The 26032-nt window shown below is 36.9% G+C and overlaps 2 protein-coding genes across 2 annotated transcripts; both read left to right on the forward strand.

Annotated features, from left to right (window-relative positions):
* The first annotated feature begins 10422 nt into the window (after window positions 1–10422).
* On the forward strand, window positions 10423–11385 carry LOC125177152 (olfactory receptor 51L1-like). The gene has a single exon (XM_047879237.1). The coding sequence runs from the start codon at window positions 10423–10425 to the stop codon at window positions 11383–11385; it is 963 nt and encodes a 320-aa protein (XP_047735193.1).
* Window positions 11386–24511: 13126 nt separating this feature from the next.
* LOC125177143 (olfactory receptor 51G2-like) lies at window positions 24512–25456 on the forward strand. Its single transcript, XM_047879225.1, has one exon. It carries the CDS (start codon window positions 24515–24517, stop codon window positions 25454–25456), a length of 942 nt encoding a protein of 313 aa, XP_047735181.1. The 5' UTR covers window positions 24512–24514.
* Window positions 25457–26032: the final 576 nt, after the last annotated feature.

Raw genomic sequence — 26032 nt, forward strand, 5'->3', positions numbered from 1 at the left:
CAGACAAGTCCTTACATGAATTAGTTCAAGGAACATTCAACTGAATTCCCATTATGCATATGAATTAGCCATTTATGTTTAAGGCCCTAAGAGGCCTCTCCTGTTGTTCCAAGCAGAATTGATTCCTATGTCACCTGCAATTTTAGAGACTCTGTAAGTGGCTTTTCTGGAAGAGTGTCACATTTTGTTTTCCAAGGTCATTATGTTTGTGCCTGTAATTGAGTGTTCAGATTCAGTTTTGCTACTGCTGGTAAATGCACTTTGTACCTTATAAAATAAATATTAGTCTTCTTTTCTCATTCAAGAGCATTTGAATTTATTTTTAGAAGCCAGTCAAGTATGCTCTTTTAAAAAAAATAGTTATTAGTTTGTGGGTGTGCTTTCTGTATTAAAGAATATAGCCTTCTATTTTGATATGCTTGCAAATAATTTTTCCTCTTATGTCACTTGCATTTGTCTTTGTTAGTGATGGTATCATAGGCTGAGTTCTCTTTGAATCAAATACTGAGGTGAATATTTGTACGCAGAGTTTATTGGTTGAGTGCTCTCAGGTTAAAGACTTATGGGGAAAGAATGAAGTAGTGGAGAGAACTTTGAATTCCATGCACTGGTAACAAAGACTACACTGCCTTGGCAGTCACTACCTCTAATCCTGCTGAGTTCACATATGTGAGGACAGAAACACAACATCCCCTGTGATCTATTTTGGGGTGGGGAGGGGGAGGATGTCGCAGTACATATAAAGGTCTTTGATTCAATGTATATATTGAATATATGAGAAAATCTCCAGCAAAAACAAAATATGAGGATGGAAAACATTAAAAAAAACAAAAAATCTAATCTACAAGTTCGTATGTCATCATTTTAATGGGAGGTCCTGGAATAAGGGTTACCTAATTATGGATTTTTAAAAATCCATATTAAACATATTGTGAAATTTTAAAGGAATAATGATAAAGATAGAATGATAAATGATATTAAAGAAAAACAAACATCTAAAAATAATATGTTTGACTACAAAGCAAATATAATTAGATGTGGGTAAGATATTGCAATAGCTAGACAAGAGTTTAGAAGACAAAGGGGTTAATGTTTTCTAAGTACTTAGGTGTAATTAATTTAACCTAAGAAGTTACTCGAGGATGGTTTCCAGTAAACTAAGTGAATTGATAGAAGAATACATGAACCCAAATAAGCAATGCAAAACCATAAGGTAATTAAAGTAAGTCCCAGGAGGTCATTTGTGCCACGAGCTAGAAAGCTTCAAGTCTAGTTTGGAGAAAGACTAGGAAGAGCTCTAATAGGGCAATATCTAGAGGAATAAGTGGATATCTAAGATTTGTATTGTACTTTAAAATTTTAAACAATGTAAGGTGATTAAGGGAAGATAATTCAAAGAGAATAGAAAATTAATTTAAAAACTGAAGAACATTTAAGTAGTTATGCAAATAAAATGGGTATGCAATAATTATGTACTATGTATATGTCCATAGTCATAAAATTAAGACTATTATTTGTATATTTTCAACTTAAAAAAATTTTTAAACTTTTATTCATTTTTGAGAGACAGAGAGAGAGAGCATGAGTGGGGCATGGGCAGAGAGATAGGGAGACACAGAATCCGAAGCAGGCTCCAGGCTCTGAGCTGTCAGCACAGAGCCCTACATGGGGCTGAAACTCCTGGATCAGACGGCGAGATCATGGCCAGAGCTGAAGTTGGATGCTTAACGGACTGAGCCACCCAAGCGCCCCAGTATATCCTCAACTTTAAGGAAAAAGTATGAGAAGTTTCTCTGTGGTAACAACTTGTAAGTAAAAATATAGTCAGTCAAAGGAAATTTCATGGACACAAATACATTAATTTTACTAGGCCAGGAGTTAATATACATACTTATATTTCTTTGAATAACAAATACAACTATAAACATATTGTTCAACTGTTTAAAATAGTCCATAAAGAATTCAAAGTAATGATACAAACATAAGAACAGGGATTTCTGTTTTCTGGTTCCACATGTAAGGGGCTTGGAAACTGCTTCTCCACCCTAACAAATAAAAACAGAAGTGACTGAAAAATCAACAGCTCTTGTAGAAGCACTAAGAGAGTTGAGAATGCAGGATAAACCCCTGTGACCAAAATTGGAAAGACAGAAAAGTGCACAGAAGGAGTCACAGTTTACTGGAGCAGAGACTCATTAGCAGAAATCAACTTGGGAATCAGTGCTGTGTTAGGAAAACCTGAAATGATAAAGATTATAATATAAATTAGTGAAATGGAGAATAGAAAAATAATTTAAAAATTGATAAAATAAGGAATTGCTTTTTTGAAAATATAAACAGAATTGATAAACCCTTAGCTAAAGAACAAAAGAAGTTTAAAATCAAATTAGTGTCATCAAGCAAGGTAAATATCAAAAAAACTACACATAGGCATATTATTTTCAAACTACAAAAATCAAAAATAAAGAAAAAAATCCTAAAGCACTCAAAGGAACAAAATAACTTACCTATATGGGAACAAAGATAAGAATTACATGTGACTTCTCAGAAACCATCTGCTAAATTTGGGCTTAGGGTTGTTTTGTTTTGTTTTTCCTGGATCCTTGAGATGTAAAGTTAGGTTGTTTATTTGAGAGCTTTCTTCTTCTTTAAAATAGGTATTTATTTCTACAAACTTCCCACTTAGTACTTCTTTTATTGCATTTCATAAGTGTGGTGTGTTATGTTTTTATTTTCATTTGTCTGGAGTTATTTTACAGCTTTTTAAATGTCTTTTTTAACCTATTGTTTAAGAGTGCATTTAATTTCCATGTATTTATGAATTTTGCTGTTTTCTTTCTATTATTGATTTCTAGTTTCGTCGTGTTTGGAAAAGATACTTGGAATGAGAATGATTTCAATCTTCTGAAATTTGTTAAGACTTTTTTGTGACTTGGCATGTGATCTTATTAATAAGTCACTCATTTAGTTTCTTAGGTAAACTACGTATCAGCACCCAGCACTCAATTTACTTGAGAAATGGGTCAGTCTTATAGGTGGCTATTTATCCGAGTCTGCCCTATCAGATTGCAAGGTGCATCCTGGGAGAACCAGAAACAGTATCACTGACACGTGTCACACCACAAGTGATGGAGCCATCTCTGAAATTGGCAATCCAGGGGCATCTGGGTGCTCAGTTGGTTAAGTGTCCAATTTCGACTCAAGTCATTTTCTCACGGTTGGCAAGTTTGAGTCCTATGTTGAGCCCTGGGCTCACAAACATATTTTTAGCATTTTTAGCATTTTTAGCATTCTGTGTGTTCCTGTAATTCTTCTATATGGTTCTTAGAGATTTTTCATATTCTGATCTACATCTTCACTCTTGTGGTTGCTACTCTCTTCTCTATAAATTCCAGCTCTTGTGTTTTAAGTTCACTGATAAGGGTGAGCCCATGAAATGCTAGGCCCTTACCCTTGACCCCAATAAAAGAAGAACCTGAGGCCCACATGTAGGAGTGGGCTCTCTCCCCTCCCTCAACTTGAAAAATCATAAAGATGTGTAATGAGTAACTTTTAGTCAACAAATATCTAAAATATACATTTTTAGATTAACATAGCTTATAAAAATAGGCAAAGGGAGAAATAGAAAATCCAAGTAGCCCTAAAAATGTTTAAAAAGATAATCTATAATTACATTTCTTCACAAGTAGTTTCAAACTTGAAGAAAACTTGAGAAAATAAATCACTTGATAATAAATAGAGACACAGAGATTTACAAACAGAGCACAAGATTTCAGCTGATATGATAGCCTTTGAAACCACACAAAAAGGAGTACAAATATTAACTCTGCTACCTAAAAGCTGATCTGCTTTAAGCAAGTAATTTAATACTGAAAAGCCTCTGTTTCTTTCTGTAGTTAAGGAAATTAATAATATTCATACATTTGATAATAATGGAGATGGAAACTGAGGACTGGGTTTGGTAACAGTAAATCACTATTGATAAGAGCTGTTTTACAATTATCATTACATTCACACAGACACAAAAATTGAAGCAGAAACAAAGACCCATAGACACTGAGAGAAGATGATTCAAACACCAGGCTTTATTGAACATAAAGTTCCCAGACCTGGAATTACCTATGCAATGAGGAAGACACAAAGTGAATGGATGTGGTTGCATGACTTGCCCTGCAGGAGCCCATCCTCTGGTAACCACACAGACACCTGTTGCACTGGCCCCCAAGGACAGGGTTTACAAGGCACTGCCTCTCTCCTCCTATTTCCACCAGTTCCTGCAGATAAACCAAAGAGAATAAAGTGACTCTGTGAAGAGAGGGGAAATAGGATAGAAAATAAATGGGGCAATAAGGGGTATTCATTACTTCTGACTCACCCCCAAAACTCTAGATCCCTGCCTCTACATCAATTCCTCCTGACAAGTGATCTTAATCAAATTTCTTTCTTCTTCCAAGGACTGCTACTCCCTAAACATGATACCATCCAGTCGTTGTCCTTGCAAACACAGGCTCGATAAGTCAAATTGGCTTGCCTTCTCCTATACTCTGAAAACATACCAGGTCTTTCTAGGGCAATAAAATTTCCACTGGTGCTCCTGTGGAGAATTGTAGCTGTGTCCCCATCCTTATCTTCTTCATGGCTGTGAAAGACACCATATTTAATTGATACTTCTCTGCCTTGGCAATATTTGGCATTAAGGAGTGGTGAAAGAGAGGGTGTAAGGACTGTGCCAACCATGATCTTGGCCTACTACCAGGTTCACAATTTAATTAAACTTTAGCCTGGTGGCAAGATGTGATAGAAGTCATAGGCCTGGTTGGTCTTTCTCAAAACTGACAAAGAAGAAAATATGAGTGTCTTTTAATTGTTCTATTGAAACTATACTTTAAAACTACCCCTGGATAGCCATTTAATAAAGAAATCATGCCAACCATATGAAAAATCGTCCAGTTAGGAAAAAAAATCCTAAATTATTTTCAAACTCTGCTATAATTTTATAGCAAAACATGACGAAAACATAAGTAAGGAAAATTTCAGGGCATTCTCACTGATGAACATAGATGTAAAAATCCTAAACAAAATATTAACAAATCAAACCTGGCAATAGATAAAGGATGGTAGGAGCATCTGCGTGGCTCAGATTGGTTGGTTAAGTGTCCAACTCTTGATTTTGGCTCAGGTCATAATCTCATGGTGAATTCCAGACCGTGGTCAGGCTCCGTGCCGCCTGGAGCCTGCTTGGGATTCTCTGTCTTCCTCTCTCTCTGCTATAATACTTACTAAAAGCATAACATATAGACTTATTTTATAATAGGCCCTCAATAATTGCATGAGTTTCACAAGTTTTTATATGATCCCCAATTTCCATCCTTAACACCTGTTATTTGATTTTTGTTTTTACTGTAGGCCTAAAGCCCACCCAACAACCCTGCTCTGTGGTCCCAGGTGTGCCATGTAATTTACAGGTCCAATAAATAATAAACCATTTTTTTTCTTCAAAGTTTCCTAATGGTTCTTGCTGAGGGTGTCTTGCAGTCATCATAAGAATCACAAAGGGTCAAACACAGCATTAGTTACCAATAATAGGCTGAGACCAGCACAACATCAATAAATATAATAACAGATATAAAAATTGGAAATAAGGGAGAAAGAAGCTAGCATTATTTATGATGGTGTGATTGGTACCAAGTAAGGCCTAAAGATTATACAGATTATGTATTATGAATAAAAACAAGCTTAGCAGTTTCTCAGACAAAAGACCAAAAATAAATCGATCTTTATGTATCAGTACCGAAGATTTAGAAAAAGTGCTATTTTAATTTATAAATGCTATTCATATTAGCGTGAATTAATATCAAATACTTAGGAATAAATATAATGTAAGATATATAACAGCTCTTAATTTATTTATTTTTTTTTAATTTTTTTTTCAACGTTTATTTATTTTTGGGACAGAGAGAGACAGAGCATGAACGGGGGAGGGGCAGAGAGAGAGGGAGACACAGAATCGGAAACAGGCTCCAGGCTCTGAGCCATCAGCCCAGAGCCTGACGCGGGGCTCGAAGTCACAGACTGTGAGATCGTGACCTGGCTGAAGTCGGACGCTTAACCGACTGCGCCACCCAGGCGCCCCAATAGCTCTTATTTTAAAAGTTTATAACCATATTGAGAAAAAATAAAGATTTGTTTAACTGAGGTCTGTGTTCTTGGATTGAAAGACCTGGTAACCTAAAAATTTAAATTCTCCCAAAATTGATCTGCAGATTTCATACATTCACAATGAAAGTCACAACATATATCTTTGTGGAAATTGATAAGCTGCCTATAAAATTTATAAGTAAATGCAGACAGGTGGATAGCCAAGGTATAAGCTAAGAAAAGGAATGTATTGGGAAGCCATGCTCCAGGCTAAGCACAGTGGCAGTAATGATGAACCAGATAATGATTTTTGCCTTTACAGAATTTAGTATGGAGACGTGAACCCTGCTATTGCTTAATAAATGATTATCAAGTGCATAACTGATGAATATCCTGTTCAGTGAGAAGCTGCAAATACCTTGTAACAGAGGGGTCTCTCTGCATTTAATTACCACAGCTCTGTATGGATGCCCCTAATAAAGCTGCAATTTCAGTATTCTTCTGGGTTAGAGTAGTTATCATGCATTCATTCTCATGTTCATTCCAAAAGAGAAAACTGTTAACAGTTTAAGGAAAAGACTGGGAATGGTGGATAGAGGTAGGGACTCATAATCATATGGATCATAATCATATACTCTTGGCACAGCTGTGGTTAAAGTTTGATTATATTAATTTCACCTCCAGGGACCCATCAGACTCTGACACCTATCCCCAGTTTTCTATCCTAAGATAAATCAGGAGTGTTTATAGAAAGGTGGAAGTATTCAAGCCTCACTACTCTTGGAATCGAAAGTTTTCAGGACCTGAGTTTCATGGAGTATCAAAACTGGGCCATTTGTAATCAGGGTATGTGTGACCTTCAGAGGGAGATGGGAGCTCTTCTCAGGGGAGGGATGAATCAAAGACAGCCAGAACTAAAAGCAGAGAAATGAGAAGACAGGGGCAATGAAAAGACTGGGGGAAAAAAGAAAGTTACATGGTGAAAGGGCACAAATTTAGGTGAAACAAAATAGAAGAAAATGGCAGCAGGGAACAGATTAGACAGGATAAAAATGTTTAGAAAGTAAATTAAGTGGCAGAGAGAGAGATAGCCATGGAGATAGAAACAGAGGATATGACTTTACCTACAATGTAGGAAAGTTTAGGCAGAGAAAGACCCAATGAAACTGGATACTTTGGGAAACTGGCCACTGATTGCATGATTAAGCATTCATATTGATGTAACTGCCTTATGTGTAAATTTCAGGTAAGTGTCCATTTTTAAATTACAAATAAACAGCTAGTAGATTTTGGCACAGTGTACATTACTACACAAAAGCTAAGGAGAGTAAAATCATTAGGACAATGCATGGTTTATGCAGGAGGATAAAGTAGGTGTCATTTTCTTTATAAGTAAACAATTTGAAATGTATGACATATAGAATTGTGGTAATATCATAATGTCTTTTTTCAACAATTTTAAGATAGGCCAGTCAGTGGGCAGAAGGCAGTTTTTGAGGACTACAGGTAAGACCACAGAGATAAAATGGTGCCCTTACCCTCAGTGGCTCTTCCTTAATTCCTTGGAATATGTGAGTGTGTGATGGAAGTCTTTTTATGCTCTGCCCTTGAAATGTCTTGACATCCGTCTCAGCCTTTTCTGACCATTTCTTTTTCAATTAGCAATGATTAAATTATGTTAAAATAAATCAAGAGCCCTGTAGAATCATTGGTAATGACATGGAGTCATAAGAAAATGAACAAAGGACAACCATAAAGGGATGAGAAAACGTGAAAGATATGACAGATGCTCAGTGAGAGAGAGGACAAGAAAGATAACAAATAGGGATATTCCTGTCTGCTCCAGCTTTAAATCCATGCACAGTCCTGCAGCTGATTTTCTAAACCTTGCAATCTGAATTTAGAAGGCTCAGATCAGGGAGAAAGACATGTCTGAAAACCAGAGACCTACTTTATTTTCTGTAACTTCTCTGAGAATTAAGGAAAATGTGATTTATATCAAGGTTGAAAAATAAAGCATAGGCTAATTTCCTGGCATGGGGTAAAGCAAAGTACTTTTCTTTTTTGGCCACAGCACAACCTCTTTGTGTGTGAGCACACCCTCTTGCACTATATACTTCAATGTTAATGTCTGGAGTATTTTCATGAGCTGACCTTTAGAACAGAAATTAGAACAAACGTTTCTGAGTGATGAAGAAGAAAAAAGAAAGCCACCCAGGGACTTTAGTAGATTTTGAAGACTAGAGAGAACAATGTTGCTTGGGGGTAAAGAAAAAGAAATGCATGGAACTCATATTCTGCGTGGTCCATGAAGAGCAGGGAGAGTTGCTGACTGCTTTCTCCAGGATAAGGGCCCCAGTAAAAGCTCAGTTTGGAATGCTTGGGACTGGAGAAGAGGACTAGGGAGGTGCCCCACTCCCAGAGGATGGATGCCTGGACTTGGAGGAAAAAGGAGAAAATGACAGATCTGTCTTATTACAGACAGCTTCACATTTCCTTCTGTTTCTCAGCTGTAGATTCTAACCTAAAATCTTCTCTGGAATGACAGATTGTTCAGTCTGAGAACTTTCAGCATTCACACTATAAAATGGGGATCAGAATCAGTCAAGAGGGGAAAATTTTAAAAAAAGTTTTTATGAAATAAAACAGAGACAATAAAAGGTCAATGCTGGACAGACGGAGCCAATGAACAATCTGGGGCTACTTTTGGAAAGATCTTTACTTCAGGCCAGAGCTAAAATCTGTGTTAGACATTTAAGAGTTCAGAGACTATGTGTCTCTAAGGAAGAATGAGGGAGATGCTGAGATATTGCAGGAGAGATCTGACTTTAAAACGTGGACAGTCAATGGCATTAGACAGGCTTAAAATAAGGACCCAGAGAACTAAAGGGGCAGAGAATCTCATAGGGTGTAGCTGTGCCCAATGCCATCAACCTGGGGAATACCAAGGCCAGTATCAGCAGAGGCAATTACAGTGAAGATTGTTCAGGGAAAGGAAAACCAGACATTAGAACTCTATTTTGAAAAAGGAAAAAGACATTGGTTGTTTCTAAAAGGCACTGATGGAGGATGCTAAGGGCTACATTTCTGGGGTTGCTGTGGATTCATGGAGGTAGGAGCAAATGGGTCATAAAATTGGAAAAACTAATATTTAGGTTTAAATTTTTTGAATAATTTGTTTTATTTTATTTTTAATGTTTATTTGCTGAGAGAGAGAGAGCATAAGAGGGGGAGGAGCAGAGAGAGAGAGAGGAGAGAGAGAGAGAGAGAGAGAGAGAGAGAGAATCCCAAGCAGTCTCCACGCTGTCAGTGTGAAGCCTGATGCCAGGCTTGAATCCATGAACCATGAGATCATGACCTGAGCTGATATCAAGAGTCAGATGCTTAACCAGCTGGTCTACCCAGGTGCCCCTAGGTTGAATATTTTTAAAAATGTGATTATAAGCATCATTTTGAGAAAAAAAAAAGCAAGAAAGGATAAACATAAATGAAGTGGATATTACCCATTATTACTGATAGATGTCTGATTTAAATATATGGTTTTAATTTTATTTTGTGGGCAGGCATAACTTTAATAGTTAAATTGTTACCATTATGATATATTTATCATAATAAATATCTTCCCCACTACTGTGAGGAGTTTAGATTAAGGAAGAATTGCTATATTAAACAGCTAAAAGATATGCAAGTGTGCTAGGATTATGGACTTGACTCTTTTTCATTTCCCCTTTTTATATAATGTGGTATTTACTTTTTTAATATTAAAATATTAGATATGCTCAATTTTTAAATATTATAAAGTATTTAATAAAAATTAAATATGAAAGGAAATTATATTGAGTCCCTGGATACAATTCAGTTGCTCTGAATGAAGAGATAGCCTAGAAACAACAAATGATTAACTCAAGAACATCACTGACAGGAAGCTTATGCAAATCCATAGACATTTACTCTCACTTTTCTCTATTTTCATTTTTATGACGTTTGGTAAAGATGTCTTTTTTTCCTCTTTTGCTGTTTCTATTTTTAGTGTCCTCGGGGCAAATTCATCAGAGTTCTTGTCAGAGATGACCAGATGACCAGTGTGTGGTATACATTTTTGTTCTGGAATTTAGTGCTCTTTGCTACTGGGAACTGTTTCTTATGTAGGATCCATAAGAGGTACCTCCTTCCTTTCTCTGTAAGGTCAGAGGAAAGATATGTTGTATACAGATTGCACTGCTTATGTTCACAAGGGATAACTTTGAGGGATAAAAAAGGATAACAGAAAAGATTCTTCACTGTATGCCAAGGTTCACCATGGTGGTCTGGAATAACAATAACACCATGGAGCCTATATTTATTCTGAGGGGATTTCATGGATTGGAGTGTGTCTATTCTTGGATCTCAGTCCCATTCTGTCTTGCATACTTGGTAGCATTTATTGGTAATGTTACCATCCTCTCTGTCATTTGGATAGAGTCATCACTCCATCAGCCCATGTACTACTTCCTTTCCATCTTGGCACTGACTGACCTAGGTATGTCTATGTCCACACTTCCCACCATGCTTGCTGTGTTATGGCTGGATGCTCGGGAGATCCAGGCAAGTGCTTGCTATGCTCAGCTCTTTTTCATCCACACATTCACATTCCTGGAGTCTTCGGTGCTACTGGCCATGGCCTTTGACCGTTTTGTTGCTATCTGCCGTCCACTGCACTACACTACCATCCTTAACAACAGTGTAGTAGGCAAGATTGGTTTGGCCTGCTTGCTAAGAAGCATGGGAGTTGTACTTCCTACACCTTTGCTACTGAGACATTATCACTACTGCCATGACAATGCCCTTTCCCATACCTTCTGTTTGCACCAAGACATTCTGAAATTATCCTGTTCAGATGCAAGGATCAGCAGTGTCTATGGCCTGTGTGTAGTTATTACCACACTTGGTGTGGATTCAGTCTGCATACTTCTTTCTTATATCCTGATTCTGAATGCTGTGCTGGGGATTGCATCTCATGAAGAGCGGCGGAAGGCACTCAACACATGCATATCCCATATCTGTGTTGTGCTCATTTTCTTTGTGCCAGTAATTGGGGTGTCAATAGTCCATCGCTTTGGGAAACATCTGTCTCCAAGAATTCACATCATCATGGCCGATATTTACCTGCTTTTCCCCCCAGTGCTTAACCCTATTGTCTATAGCATCAAAACAAAGCAGATTCGTCTAAGAATTCTCCGCAGGTTTGGACTGCGGAGGGGGCATTAAATAACCTCTATCCTCAAGTTTTCCCATTAAAAAATCTTGGGGCAGCTGAGTAGAAGAGAAGTAAAATATTTGGAGTGTGATCATCTGATTAAATCTATAATTCTTTCACTTTCTAGATATGTGATCTCAGTTAATCATCAACCTTTGTTTTCATAGCCAAATTGAGATAAGAATGTTCTTTTATATCCCCCAAATAATTATGAGATGTATAAGAGACAATGTGTCTAAAAAGATTCTTTTGAAAAATATACAATTTTGTTAATATTATTAAATTATTGGTATGAATGACAATAATAGCAATAAGTTTCTTTATAAAATATAGCTGTTTATATAGTTTCTCATGTTTATGAACCAGAAATCAATATCTGTCTCTGATCTGTCTATATTGTGTTTCTCATGCCAAAGTTTCATACTTATTTATAAAAAGATTTCTGACTTCTTGGGGGCAAGTTTGGAACTTGAGTTTTTGACCAGACTTTGAACTGCTACTGTGGCCATTGGCTATAGACCAGTTTTCACCTCATCATTGGGCAGTAATGTTTCTTTTCTCTCCTGGCCATATCTATCACCAGATAGATCTATCGGCTTTTTTCTATTTATCAGCAAATACTGAAGCAGACACATGTGAGTTGTTCTAGAAAGCCTGACCATCTAAACATCTAGACAAGTGTTTGGTTTCCTGTTCAATAGCACAGAATTTCATGTCTGAATCAGTGAGTGGGTTGGGACTTGTGCAAAGTAACCATCCTTATCTTTTAATAAGGTTTTCTCCTCTTGTTCTCCATGTCTGTGTAGATTTTCAATAGCATTGTCTTTCTCAGTTTCATTATTGCCAATAACTCATTACTTATTTTTCTCCTTCACTGGTAAGATTTATACATATGCCTTCATTGGTGATATTTTAGTATTTAATAAATATTCACTTTCTTCTCAGCTGTACTGAAAACTTTTTGAGCATGGGGTCACTGCTACACTAACACATCTCTCTGGGGCTGGTCTCTCCAACCAGCATGAGTACTCATAAAATAGTTCTAAGTGTAAAATTATATTGCCTATTCGCTCATCCAAGAAAAATATACTGAGAAACATGAAATACCTCTTGTGGCAGTTATTTCTTTCAATACTGTGGATATATAAAATATGCATGATCTTAATGTTAAATAATTAATGTTTAATAGTGGAGACATATATGAAAAGGATATGTTAGTAGTTAACAGATGCTGTCACTGAAATAAATAAATAGTGTAATTTTGTTATTAAAGATTGGACTGAAGTATTTGACACTTTAGCTGTGCCTTCTGGTTCAAATTAATCCTTTCTAGCTGGACTAGGTATGAAAGAAAGTGGTATGCTAAAGTTAACTTCTCTAGTTTATGAACACCAATTGTACAATATCTTATCCCAAATCCATGTTCTGTAAAACACTGGGAGTTTGAAACTGGTCATGATGGAAATATTTACACAACGGAAATAGGCAAACAGTACATACCTGGGCTTTAAAAAGTTTCCTAGAGAGTTGGTTGTTAAGCATTTACCAGCATACCACTGGGTATGGTACTCCAGGAAGGGGAGGTAGCATGAAGAAAAACAAAGACTGTAGAGAGAGCATGTGTTAGTAATATACTCCCATCTCCAGGAGAAAGTTGAGACCTGCCCAAACTCTTTCACATTATCTCAAAAGAGAAATGGCTCTGGGGGCACCTGGGTGGCTCAGTCGGTTAAGTGTCTGACTCTTGATCTCAGCTCAGGTCATGATCTCATGGTTCGTGTGTTTGAGCCCCACATCAGGGTTTGGGATTCTCTCTCTCTCTCTCTCTCTCTCACTGTCTCTCTCAAAATAAATAAACTTAAAAAAAAAAGAAGAGAAAGGACTCTAAATGGGTTGTAATGGACATGAACACAAACTACCCAGATCCCACTTCAGTGAAGGATTTGTAGCCACAGCTGCTGGAAGTGCTGTCAGGAGAGAGTCTTGGACTTTCAGCCCCTTCAAGGATTGTCTCCATTGCAGATATGACCTATGTAACCACAGTGATAGGCAGAAAGGCCTGACCCTACGGCCCAATGCAAAACAATTCACTCGTACAACTTTTACTTCCAGGACTCTCTGTGGTATTGAACAAAGCTGGCATCAGACCCGACTCACAGCTCAATTTCTCCTGGCAAACCAACTTCCATCCCATATATTATTAAGATGCTTATCCTGAGGACTCTCCATATGATACATATTGCACACTAAATTTTACCTCAAAGTCTGCTTTTGTAGAGAATCCTGGGATTCTCCCAGAAAACCTGTGACAAAGATGAAATAAAATTCTCAGAGACATCCTTTTGCAAGCAGGTAGAGTAAAGTAAGAGGATGTAGCAATGATTTTTGACTCTGAAGTCTTAAGTAGAAAGCCAAACTCAGTGTGTGAGCCTGGCAGAAGGGAAATAATTCTTATTCCTGTACTCCTAAGCATTGAGTATATGCACAGACAGAAAATGGTTGTGGAAGCTCTCACTTGGATAAATTGATAATAGGAACTGAATATTTAGCTTATTTGTGTCAAAAATTTTAAATGACATTAGGTCAAATGTCTAATTCAAATGATAATTTCTTAAAAAGTCAACCCCTAATTTTTTTTCCCTAGCCTCTGTTGTTGTTTTTTTTTTTTTAATATTTATTTATTTTTGAGAGAGAGACAGAGCAAGAGTGAGGAGGGACAGAGAAAGACACATAGAATCGGAAGCAGGCTCCAGGCTCTGAACTGTCAGCACAGAGCCTGACGTGGGGCTTGAACTCACAAGCTGTGAGATCATGACCTGAGCGGAAGTCAGATGCTTAACTGACTGAGCCACCCAGGTGCCCCCAGCCTCTGTTTTTTGGGTTAAAAAATAATGTTAGTTTTTGCCTGTGGATTTTGGAGTAAATAATCTACACTGGCATAAGATGTGAGATTTATTCTGTGGAAATACTGAACCAGAAAATCTCTGGGCTCAGGGACATGAAATGAAGTCACAAAAGTAGAGAGATCATATTTTCTTTCTATATATTATTAAATTTATTTAATTATTAATTATTAATTTTTTACATTATTAAAATTTCCATGATATTAACTTTCTATATTTTATTAATTTTAACTTTTCTATATTATTCATTTTCTATATAATTTATTTCTTTTAAATCTTGGATTGTCAGTTGTCTGTACTTACCGTAGAATATTTGTCCATTCACCTAAGGAAGGACATCCTGGTTGGCTTCAAAGTTTTGGCAGTTAATAAAATTGCTATAAACATCTGTGTGCATGTTTTTGTGTGGACATAATATTGAACTTTGGGTAAATACCAAAGAGCATGATTGTTGGCTTGTATGGCAAGAGATTGCCAAAATGTCTTCTAAAGTGGCTGTAACATTTTGCATTCCCACTGGCAGTGAATGACAGTTCCTATTGCTTCACATCCTTGTCAGCATTTGATATTGTTGACATTCCAGATTCTGGCCCTTCTAATAGATGTGTAGTCTCATCACTATTTTAATTTTAATTTTCCTGATGACATGTGATATACAGCATGTTACATATACTTATTTGCTATCTGTATATCTTACTTGACAAAGTGTCTGTTAAGGTCTTTGCCCCATTTTTTAATTGTGTTGTTTGTTTTCTTATTGTTGTATTTTACGAGTTCTTTGTGCGTTTTGGAAACTGTCCTTTTCCAGATGTGTCTTTGCAAATATTTCTTGGTCAATGGCTTGTCTTCTCATTCTCTGGACACTATCTTTCATAGAGAAGAAGCTTTCATTTCAATAAAGTCCAATTTATCAATTATTTCTTTCATAAGATTGGGATTTTGATGTCATGTCTAAAAATCATTGCCACAGCCAAGGTCATGTACCTTTTCTTATATTATCTTCTAGGAGTTCTATAGCCTCAGCCATGTCTAAAGTACTAAAAAGTCCTTCAAGGCATTCTCCTTTCCTATCACAGTGCTTCTGATCTCTAGCATTTCTTTTTGATTCTTTCTTAGTATCTGCCTTTCTCTGCTTAGGTATTCCATCTCTTCTTGCATGCTGTCTACTTTACTCATTAGAGCCTTTAGCATGTGAATCATAGGGATGTTAAATTCCTGATCTGATAATTCCACCAACACTGTCATGCCTACTTCTGATGCTTGCTCTGTCTCTTCAAATGATATTTTTAACATTTTAGTATGCTTCACACACACACACACACACACACACACACACACACACACACACACCAGCCCCCAATAGCTGGACATGATGTATCAGGTAAAAGGAATGGCTTTAAATGGGGTTTTATTAATGTCTGATAAGGTATGGGGGAGGGGAAACATCCTATAGTTTCAATCTTTTGGTGAGCCTATGCCCCTGGAATTTGAACTCCATAAGTGTTTCTCACTTTTGTCGTTTTGTTTTAATTCTCCTCCCTTAGACAAAACAGGATGGCTAGAGTGGACTGTGGGTGGGTATATCCTTCTCCCACATGGAAGGCTAGAGGGGCCTGGAGTTGGTGCTTTTTTTTTTTCTCCCTATGGTCATTTAGGTGCTAATACCATACCAGGTTAGGCTCTGGTTAACTAGTTTCTCCTGAGGCCTTGTTAAAAGGAACAGAGTGCCATGACATGTTTCAAAACGGTTCCTTTCCCCCTCTCCTTGCTAGGAGCATGAGGGGATTTTTCTCAGATGTTTACTGTGGGAGCTTTGAAAAGCTCCTGGATGCAAATATCACAATATCTTACCCCTCCCTCACCCTGCCATTGTTGGGTCCCCCTGGGTTTTTTAACCCTCAGACTTGTCTACACCAAGACTCCAGCAACCTGTTAATTTAGTTCCAATTTTCCTACCTTAATGGTAGTTCCCACAGCCATCTTGCTTATGAGCCTCTACTCTGTACTCCCTGTAATACAGGGAGCCAACTCCCTGTATTACCTGAGTCTCCACTCTCGGGGGTGGTAATGTGCCCCGTGTCCTTTCCTTTCTCATGGATCCAAGAAGAGGAGATGTTGATTTTCAGTCTGCTCAGTTTATCCTCATTGTTACGACAGAGTGATGACTCTGAGCTCCTCACATGAAAAACTGGAAACTGGACCTCAGGTTTATTGTTTTTAAAACCAGATCAAGGAAATTCTCATGTTTTTAGCTTAATGTTTTAATAAGCATTGTCAGTATTAAATTTAGTCGAATATATTTTCCTTATCAATCTAGATTATCACATGATTTATTCCTTATATTCACTATATTACATATATACTATATACTATATTTCATATATACTATATTCACTATGTTACATATATACCATATTCACTATATTACATGTATACTATATTCACTTGTATATATTACATATATATAAATCACTGTGTGATTTTTGCATGTAAAACATCTTTGATGCTTGAATTAAATGCACGAAAAGGAGGAAATCATTTGTTATTCCAGACTGAGGTAGAAAAATATTTGATTAAATTTAATACTGATTATGTATTTTCATAAAAATCCAATAGGATCATGGACTGTGTGTGTATGTGTGTGCACACACAATTACTGGATTATATTTGATGATATATTGTTTTGGATTAAATCAATTTTAAAGGATATTTTGGTCTTTAATATTTATTTTCTGTGATGTCATTTTCTGGTTACGGAATACAGGTTACACTTGCCTCATAAAAATCATTAAGAAGTGATCCTTCTTTTTATATTCTCTAGAAACACAGGTGTAGCATTTCTGTTATTTTTCTTTTCTGTTTTGAGCTATTCATTAAAGATGCCTTCTGGCTCTGGGGTTTTCTCTCTATAAAACTTTCAAATAGGGGTTTCAAGAAAGACATAAATTCCTGATAATCTGCAGAACATTAGTTTCAGATGGAAATTTCTCAGCCATTGTCTCTCAAATATTGGTTCTGTGATATTCTCTTTTCTCATGTATCTTCACCATATCTTGGAATCTTTGTCTCACATGTCAATTATTCTGTTATGTATGTCTGTTTTCATTGTCATCTTTTTTTTTCCTTTTGGTGCCACACTTTAGGTATTTGCAGAAGGTTATTTCAGTGAATGCTTGATCAAGATACCAAATAAAGTGCCTTGAGGAAAGAAGTTATGATTTCTCTTTCCCACTGCTCTGAACCTGGTGTCTATATTATGTCTCAATGAAGTGATTCAGAAAAGAAAATGCTACCCAAGAGCCAATAAGATGGGGTTAAGAAATGCTCAGTATTAGGATATAAAATTCAAATACTTTCCCATCTAATAACTGGTTTTCATTAACTTGCACATCTCAAGCCACACCACTCTCCATTGTCAGTTTTCACACATCCTCTACATGGGCTCTTTGAGTCAGGTTCAATGAAGATCTTGTGTTTCTGTGAATATACCATGTGTTAGGAAAATGAAAGCTTCCCAGATTTCCCAACACAAGCACATACAGATGTGCACACACACACACACACACATACAATTATCCAAATTCTACTTATAATATTAATTAATAGCAAGGAAATTTTAAGTCTGGATGATATTAAATTAGACAAAAATCTATCAACCCTTCTACTTAAATACACTAAATATTTTTCTTTGGTAAAGAACCTCACTGTGAAATGAGGCATTGCGCCATTTACTCCCCCATCAGCTCAGTCAACAAGGTCTATAAAATTTTATTTCAGAGAAAGATGAGTGTGACTATTGGATTATATGGTAAAGATTTGTGATAAATAATGAGATTGAGATTTGGGAGAATGATGTAGCCTGGAAAACTGGGACTATGGAATTAGTGATTAATCTTCAAGAGGAAAGAGTGAATAGTGCAACTCATCATTTAAACTAAATTATCATTGAGTTAGATGCAGGTGAAAAGAACTTGAAAAATATCATTAAGCAGATTATCAACTGTTTCTTAATTCATATTATCCCTAGATATTCCACCTTTCCAGGAAAAAACAATCTTATTAATATTTTATGACTAATAAAATGTCAAGAGAGCAGAATCCCAAAAGCCAAACTTATCTGATACAATGTATATTTTAGAATGCCAACATGTTAATATATGAAATGCAACTTTTCTAAACTGGATGCATACCTCCCAAAGGGAAGACAGTTTTCCTTCTGATAATAAATACATGTGTAAATCCAAATATTGTGGTTAAAAGGCACTCTAATACTCATTAGATCACATCCAGACAAATTAGCCTTATGACTTAATTATTTGATAGCTACAAAATTTGATGTACCCTTTGAAGAGTCTTTGAAAGAAGTTTCATCTCAGGGCACAAAATAAAGGATCACAGAAATGGTAGCCTGGCAGAATACTAAGAATAATTAATTTAATAGCAATTATATGTCAAAGGAACAGGCAGTAAATTTTTGATTATCTGTTATTGAGTATTCAATATGTTCTAAATGCTATATATGTTAATTCATTGAACATTTAAAAAAAACATAGGAGATAGAAAAAAATATTATGAACTCCTTGTATACATAAGGACACAGGGGCAAAAATGGCTAAGTAATGTCCCCTAGGTTACATAGTCCGTAAGTGCTGGAACTGGGATTCAAAGATAAGGATGACCTTTCCGGTCATGGTTCTGGAGCCCGTGCTATTTGCCTTTATGTCACCTTGAGACTTACACACAGAATATTGATTTTTAGTTTAGTTTTGTTGCCCCTCTTTTCTTCCACCTGCCTCCTGCTTAAAACAGGGGTTTTCAATGTTGGCACTATTGACATTGGACATTCTTTGTTTTTAAAGCCTCTCCTGCTCATCGAAGGATGTTTTGAAGCATCCCCTAGCATCTACAAGCTAGATATCATTAACATTTCCACAGTTTTGACCCCTAAAAAAGCCCCCAGACATTGTCAAATATTCCCTGTTAGGAAAAAATTCCTTCTTGTTGAGAATTACTCCCTTAAATCAATGATTCTGTCAACTTCCATTCTCAAACTGAATTCTGCAGAACACAAATTTCAGATCTTAATAAGTGCTGCCTGGATAAAATGTGTCTGGAGAAGGCTGGGTTAAACTATGTTAAATAGGTTTTGTCAGTGCTGGATTTCTCTGAAATATTGGCATACAATATAAATGTTTACATGCAATGGTATTACAATGTACAGGGTTCCTTATGCTGTTTGCTTTTTTAAAAAATATATTTAACATAAAAAAAGAGGGGTGCCTGGATGGCTCAGTCTATTAAGCATCCAAACCTTGCTTTAGGCTCAGGTCATGATCTCACAGTTTGTGAGTTCGAACCCCGTGTTGGGTTCTGCGCAGAGAGTGCACAGCCTGCTGAGGATTCTCTATCTCTCCCTCTCTCTCTGCCCCTCCCATTCTCGTTCTCTTAAAATAAATAAATAAACTTAATTATATATGTATATATGTATATATACATGATATATAACATTGTATAATTATATTTGACATGACATTTTCTGTAACATGTTGATTACATATTACAATATATTGATGATTAATATATTGTAATATGACTTTCATTGTAGTAATAGTATCCTTATCACATCACATAATTATGATTCCTTTTGTGTAGTTGAAATAATTAAGATCTAGTCTTTTCAGCAAGTTTGATGATTGTGATACAATATTGTTGTCTATATTCACTCTACTGTGCATTAAGACCTATAGATCCTATTTACTCTAATAACAGGTTTGTATCCTTAAATATTATCTATCCTATCCACACCCTCCTCCTCTCCCAGCCCCTGGTAACCAACATTTTATTATGTGCCGTTTGCCCCAATCGTAATTGACTGAGGCTTACTTTATTTATTTGTTTGATCATTAATTCTATTCATATAGAGGTTTATTGTACATTTTAGGAAAATATTATATAGGCACTAACATTTTAGAGCAGTAAGATACCAAAAAATCAGATTTTGGAAAAGTGGAATTTCATGGGGCAGTATAAAGAATATATTTGGATGCAGCTATGGCATCCCTAAAAACCAGCATGAAGTCATGTTGCCCTCCATTGAGATTTTATTGGAAATTACTTGAATTGATCTGACATTGAAGATAATGGGAACAAAATAATGTATTCTGAGAGGTAGTTTACTCTGTGAATAGAGAAATGTTGGTAGATACATTATGAGTTATGATCAAAAGAAAAACCAAATTGGTCTCAGGTGATGGCACCAGCGTAACTGAGGTGACTTTCCTAGTAGTGAAGGTGAACAGCAGTGGAAATTGGGCAAACCCATCCTCTACTCTCGTGTCTACTGCTCATGTAATTTTGGAATGAACAGATAAAACTCCTTTTACAATAGGACCTTCATTTCTTTGCTAGATAGTGAGGACATAGGTGTGTAGCTCTTTTTGTATTCTACCACACTTTTGTCTTTACCATTTAATATAATAGCTCAGGATTGTTCAGAGGCAGATTTGTGGGCCAGAGTAAATAGGACATTTTGCTGGATGAAGAGAGTAGGATGTCTACCCTTCTATCAGATTGCTGGTAAAAGCGTTAAGTATTATGGAATGCCATATATGAATCTCATAGCTCTTTATTGTTTATAATAAATTTACACTCTACACACAAGTTTTCGCACTCCTCACAGCGGCTCAACAAAGTGGGTTTCAAAGTGGGAGAACTACTGTGATTTTCCCACCATTCAACAACTAGTGACTGCTGTCTCTGGTTATTCAAAGCACAGGCTTTTTTTAGTACATTATTCTGACCAAGTCCATTGTTTTTCCCCATCAGATTATCCCAGGGACACTGCTCAATTGCTGCCAAATCTGGACTCCCAGTTTGGGAATTTGGCACAATCATCTCCCTTCTCTGAGCAGCAACAAAAGCTCCAGTGACATTTATCCTCCCTGAAGTTTGCATTAAGAAAAGAAATTGGCCCTGAGAGGATGGCTAGTGAAGAAAGGGAGTGCAGCTTGGAGTAGTCAAAGCCCAGAAGTGTAGTGCTAATAAAGCGCTTTGATGGACAGAGTCAAAGATGCTGAAAGCAAACATGTTATCTTGGGTCTGGAGTTGCTGAAGGAGAAATGGATGCCTCACCCCAGACATCTATGCTTCCTTGAAGAACTATCTCCCTTCAGATCTATTGTGTTTTTTTATTCTTCTCTTATGTCCATATTCAGTGGCTTGGTCTACCTGCAACAAGTCCGCAGGTCTGGCAGACTGGAGCCCAGCAAATCTGTAACAGGGTGAATGGCTGTTTACACTTGAAGACTCAAGTATGTCTAAAGTAAGGCTTCTGAAGTGAGAGAAATGGGCAGATTAGTACCTAATGTATTTGAAGAATCCAGGAAGTAGGAGAGCAAGTCAAGAGGTAAGACTGGCCATTGTACGTGTGAATTCACCGTTTTAGGATAGGTCAGAGGTACAGAGTATCATTTCCCCAAAATGAGCCAGAGTATCATCCTCAAGGCTGCTCAGAAGAGCCCTGGGACTGTAAACTCATCTGTAGGTGTAGAGAATGCACATAATGGGAACCCATGTACTGAAATCTCTGTTCTCTGAAAAACTGATATTAACTAAAAATTATGTTAAAATGATGATAATGCTCATGGTGGTTTGTGTATCTCTTCTATATTATTCTCACATGTATCTTACACAATTAACAATATTATGAATGAAAAAAATGAATTAGGCAAAATAATTCTCAAGAGAAACCCTGAGGAGTAATATCTTTATAAGTGGTAACTTGGGCACCCTCGGTCACACCTGCCTTTGGGTCACTGTTATATTTGGCTGATATGCTTAAGATTGTCACTACTTCAGCACCTCCCTTAACATTTTGCTTCACTTAGCCCAAAGTATCTCCCAAAGGTCTTAACACTTTTTCTTCACTTAAGCTCAAAGGTCTCAGATTCTGTGCCAAGCGTTTTAGATACATTTTCTTGAGTACTTTCTGAAGTAAGGCAATACAGTTCCTAGTTTTTTGTTTTGTTTTGTTTTGTGCTCAGAGAAGTTTAGTAATGTGTCCAAAGTGATAGAGGTAGTGAATGACAGCTGTCATCAGTCTTCTTCTGACTCTAGAGGAGTAGCTACTTGAGAGCAGGGTGCCTGTATCTACATCCAATAGACCCATTTATGGAAGATGGATTATGAATATCTGAAGTGAGAGGAGTCTTTAAAATGAGGCAGTAAGAGAAAGTGATCTAAGAGGGAGGACTTGGCATACTTGGGCAGGATGAAGTCTCTGAGGATATTGAAAGATTTAAGGGAAGGTATAAAGGAAGAATAAAATAAGTGTGCACAAATGCCAAGGTGATGACAATTATTGTTTAAGTGATGTTAAAGGAGACCAGGAGAAGACTGTAACATGATGAGCTAGGACAATGAGGGAAGTATATTAAGACTAGTCACCTAATATGTTATAAATAGAATAATATATAAATCACAAGATGAGGATATGTAAAGCAGTTCTGCTCTTCATTGTTATCTTTCTGAAAATGGAAGGAAGATGGTTTCAGAGTGGAAAAGCTCCTGTGATCACTGTAGGTGGTTAGGGGATTACTTACTTTTATTGAGTCTGTCAGAGAAAACTATGAACTGTAATTGTATTAGTGGAACAAGATATGTTGGGGGCCACGTGAATTTTGGAGGAAGTTTGACATCAGATATGCTAAGTGAAAAAAGTATTTTTGATGTTTAGTGCCTAAAGTAACTGGAATTGGGTGGCCATCATGTTGCTAAGTAATCAGTCTTTAGGGTTCCTAGTAGAATACCTCATCTTCTCCAGTTCCTGATAAACTCTGCCTCTTATGTTCCCTACAGCACATTCCATCTGCTGGGTACCTGAGCCCTGAGTACTAAAGCTCTTTCACTCTTCTTATAACATGCCATGTGTTCTTTTTTGGTTATTGCTAGTTTTATTTTTTTTAAGAAATGTTTTCTCTGTCTCCTTGCTCCATTAGCTATCCTTCCAAATTTTCTAGGAATAATTTCCCTTTTGACAACTCTCTATGGAACCCAATATACCACTAGCCCCTGGACACACATGCTTCAGATTTATCCTAAAAAAACTGAATTATTCTTACCTGCTAGTTTCACAAACTATTCCTGAGGTCCTTCTGAATTTTTGCTTTTTGTTTGTTTCAATAGATGAAACCAAAATCTACCAAATAACTCATTCCTACCATATGATCATGAACCAGTATTTTTTTCTCTATATACAACATTTATATCCATTTATCCTTTATTATCCCACATTTTACTTTCATCCACTTAAAAAAATACTACAATAGCCTTCAAAATGATTTCCATGCCTTCTCTTTTGCCAAACTTTAGTCCATTCTTTACATTGGTTCTAGTTTGACAGCAATATAATATAGGTCTGTTTACAATATATTGTTTACTTTTTATTAAAATGACTATCTTGCATCTTCTAAGATGAAGAGGGAGTTCTTTATATTTATACATAAGTTCATTCAGAAATTCTGGTCCATTTCTTTTTTTTTCAAGCTCTTTTTTTTTTCAAAATATGAAATTTACTGTCAAATTGGTTTCCATACAACACCCAGTGCTCATCCCAAAAGGTGCCCTCCTCAATACAATTCTGCCCTATTTCTATTCAGTCTGCACCTCAATACCATCTGAAGAGCCACCCTATCCTAGTTTTGCCGAATTATATTCATTTGCACTCAGACTTGTAATATCTTCCTACGCTTGTCTGGGAGTCAATCAGCACAGAATGCCCAATACAGCCCTTTGTTCCCATCCAGCTATTATTTGTCATTTGAGACCTAATTCAAGAATCACCTTCAATAAATCTTCCCTGACATATTTAGGTCAGGTTTCTTTCCTCTTACTGTGTTTTTTTAGGCCTTATATTAAATTACTTCTTTAATTTTAGCTTTATTTTCTAGGTTATAAGTATTCGAACGCAGTTTTTATATATTCCTCTATATTATAGCACTGCCAATTTTCCTTTTATAAGCTATGTTCTCAATAAATATACAGTGATGAAAGAATAAATTAATTGGCAAAATAATAAATACAGGTAGTAATTATACACAGTGACCAAAGGAATGATTGGAAAGAGTCCATAGAGTGCAGCATGCGTCAGAGCATTGCTGTTTCTTGCAATATTGACTGTACCCGAATTGTTCCAGGTTCTCATCTTCCCACTTAGACTGGAGACACCTCCATCACCACAATGTCTGTCTTCAATAGCTCTGCCCTGTACCCTCGCTTTCTCCTGACAGGCCTCTCAGGCCTTGAAAGCAGATACAGCTTGATTTCCATCCCCATCTTCTTGGTGTATGCCACCTCAATTGCAGGAAACATCACCATCCTACTTATCATCAGAACTGAGCCTTCCCTCCACCAACCAATGTACTACTTTCTATCAATGCTGGCACTTACTGACCTGGGCCTATCTACTACAACCTTGCCTACGATGTTCAGCATTTTCTGGTTCCATGCCCGGGAGATCTCTTTTAATGCCTGTCTGGTCCAGATGTACTTCATTCATGTTTTCTCAATTATTGAGTCAGCTGTGCTGTTGGCCATGGCCTTTGACCGCTTTGTAGCAATCCGAGAGCCCCTGCGCTATGTGGCCATTCTAACCAATGGTGTGATCACTGGGATTGGGTTGGCAATTGCTGGAAGGGCCTTGGCTCTGGTCTTTCCGGCTTCCTTTCTCCTAAAGAGGCTTCAATATCATTCTGTCAATATTCTCTCTTACCCATTCTGCCTGCACCAGGACCTTATAAAGACAACTGTATCCAGCCGTCGGGTCAGCAGCATCTATGGCCTCATGGTGGTCATCTGCTCCATGGGACTTGATTCAGTGCTCCTTCTCCTCTCCTATATCCTCATCCTTGGCACAGTATTGAATATAGCCTCCAAGACGGAGAGGGTGAAAGCCCTCAACACCTGCATCTCCCACATCTGTGCTGTGCTCACTTTCTATACACCAATGATTGGGCTATCTATGATCCATCGCTATGGGCAAAATGTGTCCCCAATTGTCCATGTGCTCATGGCCAATGTCTACTTGCTGGTTCCACCCCTCATGAACCCCATTGTCTACAGTGTCAAGACCAAGCAGATTCGGGATAGAATCCTCAAGAAATTCAAGCAACAGAAATTTTAGGTGAAAGAGACTCTAAAATATAACTTCCTTCCCAGTCCTTTTATATTTATGAATGCATTTCATATTAATGTAGAATTTTGAATTTAAATATTACTAATAACATTTTGCTTTTAAGATAGTAGATATAAACCTCAATAATAGTAAGCTCTGTTGAACACCTGAAACTACATAACACTGTATGTTAACTACACTGGAATTACAAAAAAAAAAAAAAAAAAAGTTAAGGCCTTTGGGAGGTGATTAGGTCATGAAGGTGGAGCCCCCATAAGTGGGATTAGTGGTCTTATAAAAGGGCTACAGAGCTCCATTGCCCCTTCAGCCGTGTGAGGGCACAGTGAAAGGAGGGTCATCTATGAACCAGGATGTGGGCTTTCACCAGACACCAAATCTGTAGGCACCTTTATCTTGGACTAACAGCCTTCAGAACTGAGAAATAAATGCTTGTTGTTTAGAAAAATATATGTGCAAATCCTGTATTTTCAGCATAGAGAATAAAGGCATGATTTTGTTTTGTATGTATGTTGACATACTAGGGAATATGGTCACTAAACCCAGGTTAAGCTATTCTTAGCAGAA

Source organism: Prionailurus viverrinus, chromosome D1, assembly GCF_022837055.1.
Source record: "Prionailurus viverrinus isolate Anna chromosome D1, UM_Priviv_1.0, whole genome shotgun sequence".
Taxonomy (NCBI): domain Eukaryota; kingdom Metazoa; phylum Chordata; class Mammalia; order Carnivora; family Felidae; genus Prionailurus; species Prionailurus viverrinus.